Source organism: Labeo rohita, chromosome 12 (genome assembly GCF_022985175.1).
Source record: "Labeo rohita strain BAU-BD-2019 chromosome 12, IGBB_LRoh.1.0, whole genome shotgun sequence".
NCBI classification, from domain to species: domain Eukaryota; kingdom Metazoa; phylum Chordata; class Actinopteri; order Cypriniformes; family Cyprinidae; genus Labeo; species Labeo rohita.
In genome coordinates this window covers 15861279-15875810 of record NC_066880.1, presented here as the reverse complement: position 1 = coordinate 15875810, position 14532 = coordinate 15861279, and the positions used below count along the sequence as shown (strand labels likewise).

The 14532-nt window shown below is 35.9% G+C and overlaps 1 protein-coding gene across 2 annotated transcripts in view; it reads right to left on the bottom strand.

Moving 5' to 3' along the window:
* The window catches only part of mpp7a (MAGUK p55 scaffold protein 7a), a 146933-nt gene that overhangs the window by 36526 nt on the left and 95875 nt on the right, over positions 1 to 14532 (bottom strand). Inside the window, exons 12-14 of one of the 2 annotated variants that reach the window (XM_051124605.1) lie at positions 9907 to 9927; positions 9789 to 9803; positions 7151 to 7192 (exon numbers count right to left, since the gene is read on the bottom strand). The exons of the other annotated variant lie outside the window; for it this stretch is intronic. Of the exons in view, the coding sequence (XP_050980562.1) occupies positions 7151 to 7192; positions 9789 to 9803; positions 9907 to 9927 (78 nt within the window). The remainder of the gene's footprint in view (positions 1 to 7150; positions 7193 to 9788; positions 9804 to 9906; positions 9928 to 14532) is intronic. 2 annotated transcript variants of the gene reach the window in all.

Sequence of the window (14532 nt, the reverse complement as noted above, 5' to 3'; positions counted from 1 at the left end):
TCTTTTTTTTGTTCTTTCTTCTGACTCCCGTTGACTTTCTTCTGTTTCTACTTCTCCTAAATTGTAGTTGTCCTCAGTCTCCACAGAAGTAATCTGGATTAGCCGATCACTCCAAACTTGTATATCACATTACATACTTTATGCAAGAAAATAAGAAAATATTAAAACTATTTGTAAATAAAACAAGGCTTAAATAGATGTAATAACTGACTTGCAGTTTAAAGCATCCCAGTCAAGTCACCTATATTTATATAGCACTTAAGAATGCAGATTATGTCAAAGCAGCTTTATAGTATTAAATAGGAAAAATAATGCAATGTGTAATAATGCACAAAGACAACAGTAAACACTCCATTTTCGGTTAAAGTCAGTTCATCAATTCAGCGATGTCATCGTCCAGCTCATTTCAGTTCAAATCTGTGTATCTGTGCAATCAAGGCGACGATATCGCTGGAAATTAAGTGTCCCCAACTAAGCAAGCCAGAGGCGACAGCGGCAAGGAACCAAAACTCCATCGGTGAAAGAAATGGAGAGAAAAACCATGGGAGAAACCAGGCTCAGCTGGGGGGCCAGACGAAATCAGCGGTTTAAAAGACAAAATGACATATCCGAGAGCTCTGGGAGGTAACAGCAGCCAATTATCAATGCAAATTATTTGGTCACATGATTTGAGACAATTACTTTTTGCATTCATTTTGGTAAATTTGTTTCCAATCATCTCAAGACTAAGATATCCTACACAACTTTTGCCCCAATTTTTTCCACGATTTACAATCTGAACAAGCTGACACCAGTCTGCAAAGAGTTGCCAGATTTCATAGATTGCTTAGCATATGATGGTCACAGACTCAAATTGTTTAGTTTCAGACTATAATTTCAAACAGTCTGAAGACACACATGATATCACACATGTTTGATATTTTTAAGGGTTTTGAATACATCTTGCTTTCATTTGTTATGAGTTTGTTGTGTTTGGAGCATCTTAAAAGTCTATTAGTATGTAATTCTCAGTTGTTTAGTGTAATATGCCCAGTTTTACTCTGTAACCATTTTAACATTTACAGTCTTAAAACAAAGGTGCTTTACAACAATGCCACAGAACCATTTTTGGTAATCTTTTGGTAACCTTTTTATAATCTGAAGAACCTTCTTTCACCACAAAGAACCTTTTGTGAAACAGAAGGGTTCTTCAGATGTCAAAGGTTCTTTATGTAACCATTTAGACAAAAAAGATTCTTCTATGGCATCGTAAAGCACCTTTGTCCAGATTTTAAAAATCATATAGTATATTCATTGGTGTGTAGTTTTTTTTTTTTTTTTCTTCATGAATGTAAATTCATGTCCCAGTCACATTTTCTGTTAGATAAACATTACTTACACTTTATATTTTTACATGAACAATATTTGTTTTTAAGCATTTTACATTTATTCCAAAATAATAACTCAAGGCAGTAACAATTTAAGCACCATATTTTATTTGTGAACTTATATTCAGCTATTCTTTTTAGTAGTCAACTTTAATAGTCAACTATTTTTCATCAGTCATCAAAGCTCGGTAAACATTGTCGGTGCCAGTAGCCTTGTGGTTAGTTAGTTGAGGTTATGTTTACATGACAAAGATGTAGTCAAAAACGGAAACATTTTTCCCTTGCGTTTGTAACGTTTTCAAAAGGTTTCGCATTTACATGTCCATGAAAACTGCCAAAAACGTTGTATTAAGTATGCCAGGCCAGTAGTTGGCGGGCTGTTTTTTCCGTGCTTGCTTTTAAAATCGACAGGTACTGCGCATGTCTACACACCTAACACTACGCACGCAGATGACGTCACCGTTTTTTAAAGATTCCCGTACTGCACTTTGAAACCAGTTTTCAAAATTTTGTGTTTTCAGACCTCAAAACACTACTGTTGTGTAAACGAACAGGCAAAAGGCATAAAAAGTGTACAAAGTTTTTACAGTACAGTCAGGTAAACGACCCCTTAGATTTACTTTAAATCTCACCAAGCTGATTACTCACTTAAAACTCCCACAGATCATGTTTTCATGCTATGTTAAGTCTTATTTTGAAGTAACTAAGTGATTATATCCAAGTGTGTCATTGTTTATATACTTTTTAAAATTAGTCTTCCCATTAACGACAGTATATTGTTCATTCAGACTAATTTGAGAACACAAGAGGAGGGATTTATCACATGAACCAATCACAGCCGATCATAACCAGTCATATCCAGTCATATCACAATGCCTTCTCCCATGTGACTTTCCCCTATTCATTCTCAATTACACACCACCAAACTCACCGTACACTTTAGGGGGTCTGTTAAAATTCAATGGGCTCAGGGGAGGTGAGAGACACGAACTCCCGCTGTAATTTTACCTATTGGTGTTGCTTTTGGACAATGTTTCTGTAGAAAATCAAGTGACATTTTGGAAATGTTTCCTTTTTTAAAACATTTCAAAATGTAATTTCTTCCTGCGATGGATTAGCAGTCATTACAGCAGTCTTTAGACCCTTTAGAAATCATTTTAATATACTGATTTGGTGCTCAAGAAACAAAATTACTTTAAAGAATTAAAAATGTTCTGACCCCAAACTTTTGAATGGTAGTGTACATGGCTGGAAACCCAGCTATTATAGTTATAATATACTGTACTGCTGATGTACATGAATGGATGGCACACTTGGGATTAAGACCGATACTCCTTGCACGCCTGACACTCCTTCATCCTAGTGACCCGGGGGGAGCAGAACTAGCAATGCACCCGTGTTATACAGTCTTACATTACTACAACACCAGGTTCAAATCATAACAGTGAATTAGACCACAGGCTTTAAAGAGGTCAATGTTTTTCCCCTTCAAAAAATTCTCCTGTTACATGGAATATGTAATGCATGGCAGGGCACGGAAGCTGGAATAAGCTCTCCTGGGACAAGCCCTTGAGGTGCTTTGGCCGTTGGGAGGAAGAGGAGAGACTGAGGTCAGAAGGCCGGTAATGAAAGCGTGGAAGAAAACAGGAGGGCAGAGGAAAAAAAAGAAGCAGTGAGAGGCACAGCGTTGAAAAGGTTATCCCTATTGAATGACGGGGCTTGATTGAGCTTGGCAGACGGGACTGTGCGGCTTTATTTATAAACTTTCTACCCACAGGATCGCCTGTGAAATCAAAAGAGTTTAAATGAGTGGCCAGCGGCTTAGGGTTTACATAAACAGCCTAATGTCTACTAGTGAGAGAGAGAAAAGAGCCAGAGAGACACAAACAAGAGTAAGACAAAAAAGACAAGCAAAGAAGGAAATCAATTTGGGCAACTGAGAGAGGAAAAAATGTTCTGAAACAAGTAGCAAACAAGAAACCCAGAAGAACAGGAGCGGAACATACTGTACACTGGCTCCATAAAGAAAACATTCAAAGTGATTTAGAAATGAAATCCGAATTATACAAAAAAAAACACACACACATATATATATATATATATATATATGTATATATATATATATATATATATATATATATATATATATATATATATATATATATATATATATATATATATATGTATATATGCACACTGCTAATCCCAATGTTTGGGATTAGTATGATTTTTAAAAGTTTTTAAAGAAATAACTTATGCTGTATCTATTTGATCCCAAATACAGAAAAAAAATGTTTTTGCAATTTGAAAAAACGGTTTTCCATTTTAATATACTTTAAAATATAATTTATTCCTGTGAAGCAAAGCAGAATTTTCAGCATCATTACTCCAGTCTTCAGTGTCACATGATCCTTCAAAAGAGCTGTGCTGCTTAATATTTTTTGGGACCTGTGATACTTTTTTTCAGGAGTCTTTGATTAATAAGTAGTTAAAAAGAACAGTGTTTATACAAAATAGAAATAGTTACAGTATACACTACTATTCAAAAGTTTGTTATATGTACATTTTTTTTGCTTTTTAAAGAAATTAACACTTATTTAGCAAGGATGTGTTAAGGATGTATTATATTTCTAAGTATATCAAAATAGAAAACTGTTTTTTAAAATTGCAATAATATTTCACAATATTGCTGTTTTTTCTGTATTTTTTGATCAAATAAAAACAGCCTTGATGAGCATAAAGGGGGTCGCACACCGGACGAGAAGCGCAGCGCCGCGTCGCGTGGCGCCTAGGACAACTCCAGGTATCGCACACCGGACGCGCACATTCTATACGCGCCAGCTCATTTTCCAATGAAGTTCTGAGCTGCAAGATGGGTGATTTTTAACTAAATGTATTATTAATATTATTCTAAATATATTATTTGAATTGATAATAGCTAAGTTTTGAACGTTAATCAATTAAAAGAATCTGTGTTATAAGTCTGTTATTGTTTTTTTGTAGGCTGTTTGTTACTAGGCAACTATGTTACATTGTAGCAAAATAGTTTAGCTAAGGTTAGCTAGCCAACCGGAGTGAAAACGTAACCGAACACCTTGAAAAGTTTTTTTTATTTCAGTGAGTTTAGGTTTAGGTTTCAGTTTATAATCTATTTATAATATCGATCTGGTGAAAATAAAGAAAACCATAGTGTGACCGTTGAATATTTGTATAGTCCTAGATAAATATACAGGGTGTATATTCCCTAGTTGCCAAGAAAAATGCACCAGATAAAGGGGTGTGCGATATATATGGGCTGCGATAATATTGTAATTGTTGTTTTGACGATGTTCAATTTGACATTATGAGTATATTGCAGAAACATTCAAAACACAGAGTACAGTGCACTCATTAACAGTACAGGTATGCATTAACAGTGCAATCTTTCACTGTATGATTCAGTCTAATAAAATACATTTAGAATGATCACAAATTTAGGATATAATTCTGGGTATTTCCCTACTTCGTTGCTAAGTTTTTCGTCGCTCCGCTACACCGCTATTTAAATGAACTGAAGTGACGGTTGTGACCTTGTAAATCCAGTAGGTGGCAGTCAAAGATAGTGAATATAATTACAGTACGATAGACAAATGTTAAATAAGACTTTATATTTTGCGTATGTAAAATGTCTCAAGAGAAAAATAAAATGAAACAACTACGATTATACAATTAATTCTATAGGTTTACATTTTTTCAAGCTGTAAACCTAATGTAAGTAGTATTTTGCAGTAGTGGTATCTTGTTTTTTCAATGTAATAAGACGATTTGAGACAAATATGATGTTATTTAATATAAAACTATGCAGATGGCGCTCTGTGGCGCGGCAGGAAATTGAACAGCTTTCTGAGTCCTAGCTGGGCGCCGCGGACAGACGCCGAATGGCGCCGCCGGTGTGCGTACACTCATAGAAAACTATGTGTTCGAATTTTAAAGACGTGGCGCGACGCGACGCGGCGCTGCGCTTCTCGTCCGGTGTGCGACCCCCTTAAGAGACATTAAAAACATTTAAAATCTTACCGATTCCAAACTTTTGAACGGTAGTGTACATGTACTGTAAAAAACAATTTGTTGAGTCAACTTAAATTAATTTGTTACCCCACTGCCTTAAAATTGTAATTTCATTGTAAACTCAACTTGGAATGTTTAGTTTTACTAAGTGACAACTTAGATATTTAAGTGGATTCAACTTAAAATTTGTAAAACAGCTGGGTAACAAATCAGGCTTTGAAGTTTAACAAACCAAATTTGTAGTTTAGTCAACTTAAATATCTAAGTTGTCACTTAGTACTACTTAACATTTCAAGTTGACTACTTATTTGAGTTGACTGAACTTAAAATTTTAAGGCAGCAGGTTAAATTATTTGAAGCTGACTCAACAAATTGTTTTTACAGTGTATACAATTAATATACTGTACATACAGTATATACAATATACAATACTGTACTAAAGTGTGGGGTGAGTAAGACCTTTAAATGAATACTGACAAAAAAACATGAAACATAACACTGAAGTAAAGGTTGCTAAAAATATACTTCACAGTATATTAAAATGGAAAACTGTTATTTTAAGTTGCCATAATATTTTACAGTATCATGGTTTAATTTTTGATCAAAATAATATTTGACCAAAAAAAACCTTAACTAAACTTTTAAAAAGCAAAGCTATACAGATAAACATTTACCTTCACATTATACTGACAGATTCATTGAAATGGAAGAACAAAATAACTGATTTGCACAAATTTGTGAAGAGGAAATGGAAAAACCGAAGTGGATACAGAACGGAGTGATTACAGAACACTGAGGGGAAATTGGCGTGAATTGAAACCGAAGACTCTCGCAAATGATAAATGATTTTTGTACTATTTGAGACATTTAATACTTAAGGACCCACGGAAACACTGTACTTTTTGCGGCCACTAAACAGAGCTGTCCCAGACGGGCATACTGTACAACAGAGTACATGAGTCTGTGCGGTGACAGATAATGAGCGCGCTACAGCACAGTCATTTTCCACACACTGACGCTAGAGATGGAAACCAGACTGAGGCCTGACTGAGAGCTGGCCTTCAAACAGCCCAATGTCCAACACACACCACATCAAGAGCCTGCCGGACCTCCACCACAAAGCCTGGAAATGAACCAGTGCCTTTAACTGCAATATGTTTAACATTCACAAAGAGTTATTTAAACACAAAACACTGCCAACACACAGGAAAATCAGAAAGTACAGCTGCTCAGGATGACTGAATGAGAAACTAGTGCACATTTGGCTCTTTTTTTTTAACCACATTTCACTGATATCACATATTTCAGTTTGATTCTCCGCTTTGCATTGTGAATGAGACTGAACAACACGCAGGAACCACTACTGACAATAACAAAGTCAATCTTAGACAAAACTTACAAAGCAAATAGTAATGACCGTGGTGACTAACGCAGACTGCTACCACTTATAAATGATGAGATACTTGAAGCCAGAAGGAAGCTAGACAATGATACTATAAGACATGCAACAGCGTGCAGCCACATGTCAAAAAAGATTTTTGTCCACAGACACACACAGAGGGAGAGAAAGAGAGAGGGAGAAGATTGAGAGCTAACAGCACATGAAACTGTTATGAAAAAAATGACAGAAGGGGATATACAAACTCTTCATCAGGAATATGAATCAGACAGAAGAGAGAGGAATGATATGGGACAGTGGACAAACACATAATCAAGCATAATCAAAAAGAGCTCACCAATGTGGAGTCCACTTAAATAGGAGGCAAACTCAGTGTCCTCTTCAAATTATGAAAAGCAGAAGGAATCAGGACAGATTTATATTAGAAAGAAGTTAGGAACACGACTACACACTGAAAGATGAGTAAAACAAAAGAGATCAATTCAGCTCATGGGTATATAACTAAAACTGACAACCGTTTAAACGTTTGGGGTTAATAAATTAATACTTATTAGTTCACTCCTGAATTTAAATTTCCTGATAATTTACTCACCCCAAAGTCATCAAAGATGTTTGTGTCTTGCTTTCTTCAGTTGAAAAGAAGGAGGTTTTTGAGGAAAACATTCCAGGATTTTTCTCCATATAGTGGACTTCAATTGGGATCAACAGGTTGCAGGTCCAAATTGCAGTTTCAATGCAGCTTCATGGGCTCTACACAATCCCAGACAAGGAATAAGGGTCTTATCTAGTGAAATGATAAGTCATTTTCTAAAACAAATAACAATTTATATACTTATATACTAGCTCCGCGATGGGCAGGACCTCATGCGTAACAATCACGTTGAAAGGGTCATGAGAGGTTAGTTTTTGATCTGTGTACTTTGGTTCAAAAGGGTAGGATCTCATTTTCTCCTTCAACTTCAAAAGCCAAAATAGCTGTTTACATTTTTTTTTTTTTGTAACAGGCGTTTGATTTTCTTTGCACATTCGCTTTGTAATCACTGGGTCGGTATGCCCACCTACGTCACATGTGACCTGAGCTAGTGCAAGATGAGCATTTGTGGTTTAAAAGTATGTAAATTTTTATTTATTTACTCATTTAGAAAATAGTTGATTGTTTCGTTGGATAAGACCCTTATTCCTTGGCTGGGATTGTGTAAAGCCCTTCAAAGCTGCATTGAAAATGCAATTCAGACTTTCAACCAGTTGACCCCCACTGTAGTCCAGTACATGGAGGAAAATCCTAGAATGTTTTCCTGAAAAACCTTAATTTCTTTTCGACTGAAGAATAAAAGATCTGAACATCTTGGCTGACATGGGGTTGAGTAAAGTATCAGGAAATTTTCATTAGCAAATCCTTTAAACAAAACTCTATTTTAGATAAATGCAGTTATATTCATCAAAGAATCCTGGGAAAAGTTCATCATGCAGAAAAAAAAGTACAGTATGTGTCACTTTACCCTTTCAAAATGTAATAGTATGTGCCGTTAAACGTGAAGTTCACTTCCAGCACAAAAATTTACAGTTAGTTTACTCACCCCCTTGTCATCCAAGATGTTCATGTCTTTCTTTCTTCATTCGTAAGGAAATTATGTTTTTTGAGGGAAACATTTCAGAAATGTTCAGAAATAGTGGACTTCTATGGTGCCTTTGAGTCTGAACTTCCAAAATGCAGTTTAAATGCAGCTTCAAAGCACTCAAATGATACCAGCTGAGGACGTAGGGTCTTATCTAGCAAAAAATGTACAGTTCATATACTTTTTGACCTCCAATGCCCGTCTTACGTACTCTGTGCACCTTCACGTCAAGACAGTTAGGGTATGTTGAAAAACTCCCATCTCATTTTCTCCCTCAAGTTCAAAATCATCCTACATCGCTGTTTTACCTTTTTTTCGTAAAGGGCGTTTGACCTTCTTTGCATGTTTACTTTGTAAACACTTGATCGCTACTTCTGCAGCGACGTAGGGCGATTTTGAAGTTGGAGGAGAAAATGAGATAGCAGTTTTTCAAACCAACCCTAATTGAACTGGAGATGCACAGACTACGCATGCACATCACAGAGCTAGACAAGGTTAAAAAGTATAAATTGTATGTTTTTTTTTAGAAAATAACCGAACGTTTTGCTAGATAAGATCTTTCTTCCTTGACTGGGATCATTTAGAGATCATTGAAGCTGCATTTAAACTGCATTTTGGAAGTTCAAACTCGCAGGCACCATAGAAGCCATTAAAATAGAAAACAGTTATTTTATCATAATTCAGCTGTTTTACTGTATTCATGATCAAACAAATGCAGCTTTGGTGACCACAAACATAACTGACCCCAAACTTTTGAACGGCTGTGTATTTTAGAGCTATTCAGCTATCATAATTCTTCATCAGTTGATCCTCTACAGCTGAACCAGGTGGACGGATCTACTGGCAGCGTTCACATTCAACATTCAGAACTTTCCATGTAGGCCATAAACTTCAGATTTCTTTTGTCTATTAGACACAACTCATAATGCATTCAATACATATCTTACAGATGGGATGAAAAATTATTCAAAACATCTTTTGCATCTTACACAACAATAAAAGTATGAAATACTGAGGGAAACATTCACGTTCAAACTCGCATTCACACGATCTATCACGAAGAACGACTAAAATGGATGGGACTCATCTGAGGACTCATCATACTAACATCATTTAAAGGGAATGGCGTAGTTGGGAAAGCCAAATAGGGGTGTATTGTGTGTGTGTATGAGTGAGGTACAGTATAGTGAACTCTTGGCCCATTTACACACTCCGCTACGCTCCATTAGGTGGTTGTGGTCCAGTGAATGCTAATCAACTGTGTCTTCATTGTTTGGGTACTCTGTTACCACATACAGGGGTCCCCAGCCAATGATCTAATGGCTATGACATCTAATAGGTGAATCAGAGAAGGTGTACCTTCAATGTCCTCCACTGGGAAAGCAAAAAAAGAAATATGATAAACATAAAAAGATTAAAAACAGATCAAGAGAAGGATGAGGAGAGCAAAAGACGGAGGAAGAAGAAACTGACCTACCCCATTCAACTGTCTCATCATCTTATGAAAGAAAAATAAACAAAAAGGAAAGATATAGTCATGTGATTGGAAGTATATATAATAAACAGTTTGAAGTACACTTTAAATACACAAATTTAAAGGGACAGTTCACCTGTTTTATTTTCGTCTGATGGCTTAAAGGAAAAGTCCACTTCCAAAACAAAGATTCACATATAATGTACTCACCCCCTTGTCATCCAAGATGTTCATGTCTTTCTTTCTTCAGTCGTAAAGAAATTGTTTTTTGAGGAAAGCTTTTCAGTATTTGTCTCCATAAAAAGGACTGATATGATGCCCCGATTTTGAACTTCCAAAATGCAGTTTAAATGCGGCTTCAGACGATCCCAAATGCGGTTGTCAACGATCCCAGCCGAGGAAGAAGGGTCTTATCTAGCGAAACGATTGGTTATTTTCATAAATGAAATAAAAAAATACAATTAAATACTTTTTAATCTCAAACACTCATCTTGCCTTTCTCTCCATGAACTCTGTGTATTCTGACTCAAGACAGTTAGGGTATGTCGAAAAACTCCAATCGTATTTTCTCGCTCAACTTTAAAAATCATTTCAAAATCATCCTACATCCCTGCTGAAGTTCCGACCCAGTCTTTGCAACGTGAACATGCAAAGAAAATCAAACACCCTTAACAAAAAAGGTAAAACAGCGATATGGGACGATTTCGAAGTTGAGGGAGAACATGAGATGGGAGTTTTTCGACATGCCCTAACTGTCACGAACCGGAACAAAAACAGTCCAAGCGGAGTAAGACAAGATGTGCATTTGGCATTAAAAAGTATATAAATTGTATTATTTTTATTAAAATAACTGATCGTTTCGCTAGATAAAACCCTTCCTTCTCGGCTGGGATCGTTTACAACCGCATTTGGGATTGTTTGAAGCCACATTTAAACTGCATTTTAGAAGTTCAAAATTGGGGCACCATACCAGTCCATTATATGGAGAAAAATACTGAAATGTTTTCCTCAAAAAACTATTTCTTTATGACTGAAGAAAGAAAGACATGAACATCTTGGATGACAAGGGGGTGAGTAAATTATTTGTAAATTGTTGTTCTGGAAGTGGAGTTCTCCTTTAATGAAAGTACAGTGTGGTTTTAACCCCAGTGTTCTTCATAAAGTATTCTATTTCACAAAAGAAAGTGAGTCAGACAGTTTGGAACAACATGGGGCCGTTCCGATCGCCGTTTTCAATTTTGGGAGAACTATCCCTTTAAATGTCAAACTAATGTAAAATTCTGTTTGTTTTCGATAAAAAGTCTTTAGTACGCTATTAAGTGGTAAACCATTGCTTACCTCACAGGAAACTGTAACTACCGAACAACTAATATAGTTCATAACAGCAGAGAAAGTGTGTTTTTGAATGTGCATGTGCAGGCCTGAAGACACGAGAACATTTGGAGGCACTTTAAAAGCTTCCTCCAGTTCATGTGGTCTCAATTCTACTAAACAAGCTTAAGTCAAAACACACACGAGCAAAGGGCAGCATCTACACAGCCTGCCATACACATCCACACAATCCTGCCAAAAAAGCAATACCATGAAGAGAAGGATGGAGGGCAGTAAAATCTTTTGTGTGCTATCAGTCAAGTGAATCCTTAGGCATCTTGCCTTCTTGTCGGTGTGACCCAAAGGACTAAAAAGAATGAATTTAAAATGAATTTAAAAAAAATGAAAAGCAGATCTAGGGACATGTTCAAGGTCTGAGACAAGATAAGAGGCAAAAATATACAACGTAAATGGTATGATTTAAAGGTGAAAATGGTTAACGGTCACATCTGTCATTAACACTGACAGTTTTTTTTCAGAAAAACTGAATCAGAAAATAACTTCACGTCATAAATCATTTTTTTCTTGCACCTTTCAGTAAAACGTGTCATAAGAATCATTTTTAAAAATGGCTTTGGTCACAGAGTACCAAAAATAAAAAAAAATTGGAACAAGATAACAGAGGCCTTTTGTCTACAACAATTTATAAATTAATCTAGGACCGATAACTATTACAAATAAGTGAGGATGCTGAGGGGGTGCTTAAATTGTTTCCATATCTACAATGATGACAGAACAATTGGAGTGAAAGTATATCTGGTCAAACAAACATCTAAAAGGCCACAAACCAGAGCATGTGAACAGGCAGGATAGACCTACTGACTCACTATGTTTACATACACAGATTGACATCAATCCCACTGTAGATTCCACATGTACTGTTTATATGCATCCTTTTCAATGTAAATATATCAGTTTACATGTGCATTCCATGTATACCGAAGAAAACTGTTCCACGTGCAACGTGTCAACACTACAATAACAACAAGAAGCTTGTGATCAGTGGTCCTGAAGACGTCAGGATTATTTTAGGTTGCATGATGTTAGCATTATTAACTGATATTAGGTTGCATGTAAATGCATCCAGGGTAACCAGAAAACACATTTTTCTCATAAAGACGCAAGAGGAAGAAAGGAAAGTTAATCATGAGAGATGACAATGAGACAAGATTTATTAAAGTGATAGTTCACACAAAAATGAAAAATCTGTCAGTAATGACTCATCCTCATGTTGTTCCAAATCCATAAGACCTTTGTTCATCTTCGAAACACAAATTAAGATATTTCTGATGAAATCAAAGCTGAAAGGTAGTCAGAACATTGCTAAAATAGTCCATGTGACATCAGTGGTTCAACCTTAAATTTATGAAGCTACAAATACTTTGAGTGTGCAAAGAAAAGACTATTAGTTGAATAAAGTTGTTATTTTTGTATTCTTTGTGCACAAAAAAGTATTCTCGTAACTTCATAATATTACAGTTGAACCACTGATGTCACATGGACTATTTTAATTAGGGGTGGGGGGAATCGATTCACATATGAATCACGATTCAGTCTTCTAGCGATTTGCATTGATCCCCAAATTTCAAAATTTGCTTTTATAGTTAACACAACAATAGCATGATGTTGTCAGTAAAAAAACAGCAACAGCAATGGAGGAGGAAAAACAAATGCATCCTGTCCCATTTTCAGCAAGGGCAAATGTTTGGAAAAATATTATAGTAATTACTGATATTTTGTTATTATGGGAAGTAGGCATATGCGCAAACAGTTAATCTGTATTCAGAAAGGCATGGAAAACACGTTTTAAGGAGCCACCAAAGGGACATGGTTAGCCGCTTCCTAGCGGATTAGAGTACATAATATATTTTTCACTTACTACATAAACAGGGTAAGGAGAGTTGGCGAATGTTTTGTAGATCCTGAGCACCACTGACAATCATCTAATCTTATGAAATATATGGTAAGTAGGCCTACTGCCGCTCTGTGCGATCGCAAATCTCAAAAGTGAAAGTAAAACGCAAGCCTGCATTAAAAACCGGTTTCAATGCCTGGCATATTAATAACGACTCCCTGATGCCAGCAATTTGTATAATTACCCAACCATAAAATTGTGAGAAAATTTCCTTCCGTCTCATATTTAGAAGTTTTGTAGTACATGTAATTTCTTTCTGAACAATGTATGGACGGATTCGTATGGAAGCCCGTTTCTGGCACTGAATAAAAACGGTCATTGCAACTTTTTATCTCACAATTCTGACTTTTTTTCTTGCAATTTCGAATTTACATCTTGCAATTCTGACTTTTTTTCTCAGAATTGAGATATAAATACACAATTACGAGATACGAGATATAAACTCGCAATTCTGATGTTTTTTCTTGCAGTTGCAACTTTGTATCTCGCAATTCAGACTTTTTTTCTCAGAATTGTGAGATATAACCTCGCAATTGCGAGTTCTACAGTCTAGTTCTGAGGAGAAAAAAAAAGACTGATATGTTCACAGAATTGCAAGTTTATATCTCACAATTCTGACTTCATTTCTCAGAATTACAAGTTTATATCTTGGAATTCTGACTTTATAACTCGCAATTGCGAGTTCATATCACACTATGACAGCTTATATCACGCAATTCATAGGAAACACAGATTTCTTGAGTCAGGACTACGCACACTACAGACTGGTGTGTTTTTGTATTAAAATACTGGTGTGTTTGATGTCCAGTGTGCATAAAAAAAAAAATGTAATGAAAAATTGTCAATTGTGATTAAAAATCTAAAAATCGTGAATTGTTTTTTAATCGAATTGTGACCCCATCAATTTGAATTGAATCATGAGGTACCAAAAGATTCCCACCCCTAATTTTAATGATGTCCTTACTACCTTTCTGGGCCTTGAACGTGTCATAACCCAGAAAGCTCTTGGATTTCATCAAAAATATCTTAATTTGTGTTCCGAAGATGAAGGTTTTACAGGTTTGGAACGACATGAGGGAGAGTAAATGATCACAGAATTTTTGGGTTTACTATCCTTTTAAGATCAATTTCCATGCTTGAAAACCACGAATTGTAAATTATTTAAAAATGTTCACACACACTTTCTGTATTTGTTCAGGGGTGTGCGGTTTGTAATGGATATGACATAAGTCTCAGCTAGTGATCATGCTGTTCTGATAAGTAAAGCTTTATGTGAGTGCACATATCTACAGCGCAAAGCACTAGCGTGTGCTCAGTCATCCAAAGAGAGCCCCTCATCTCTA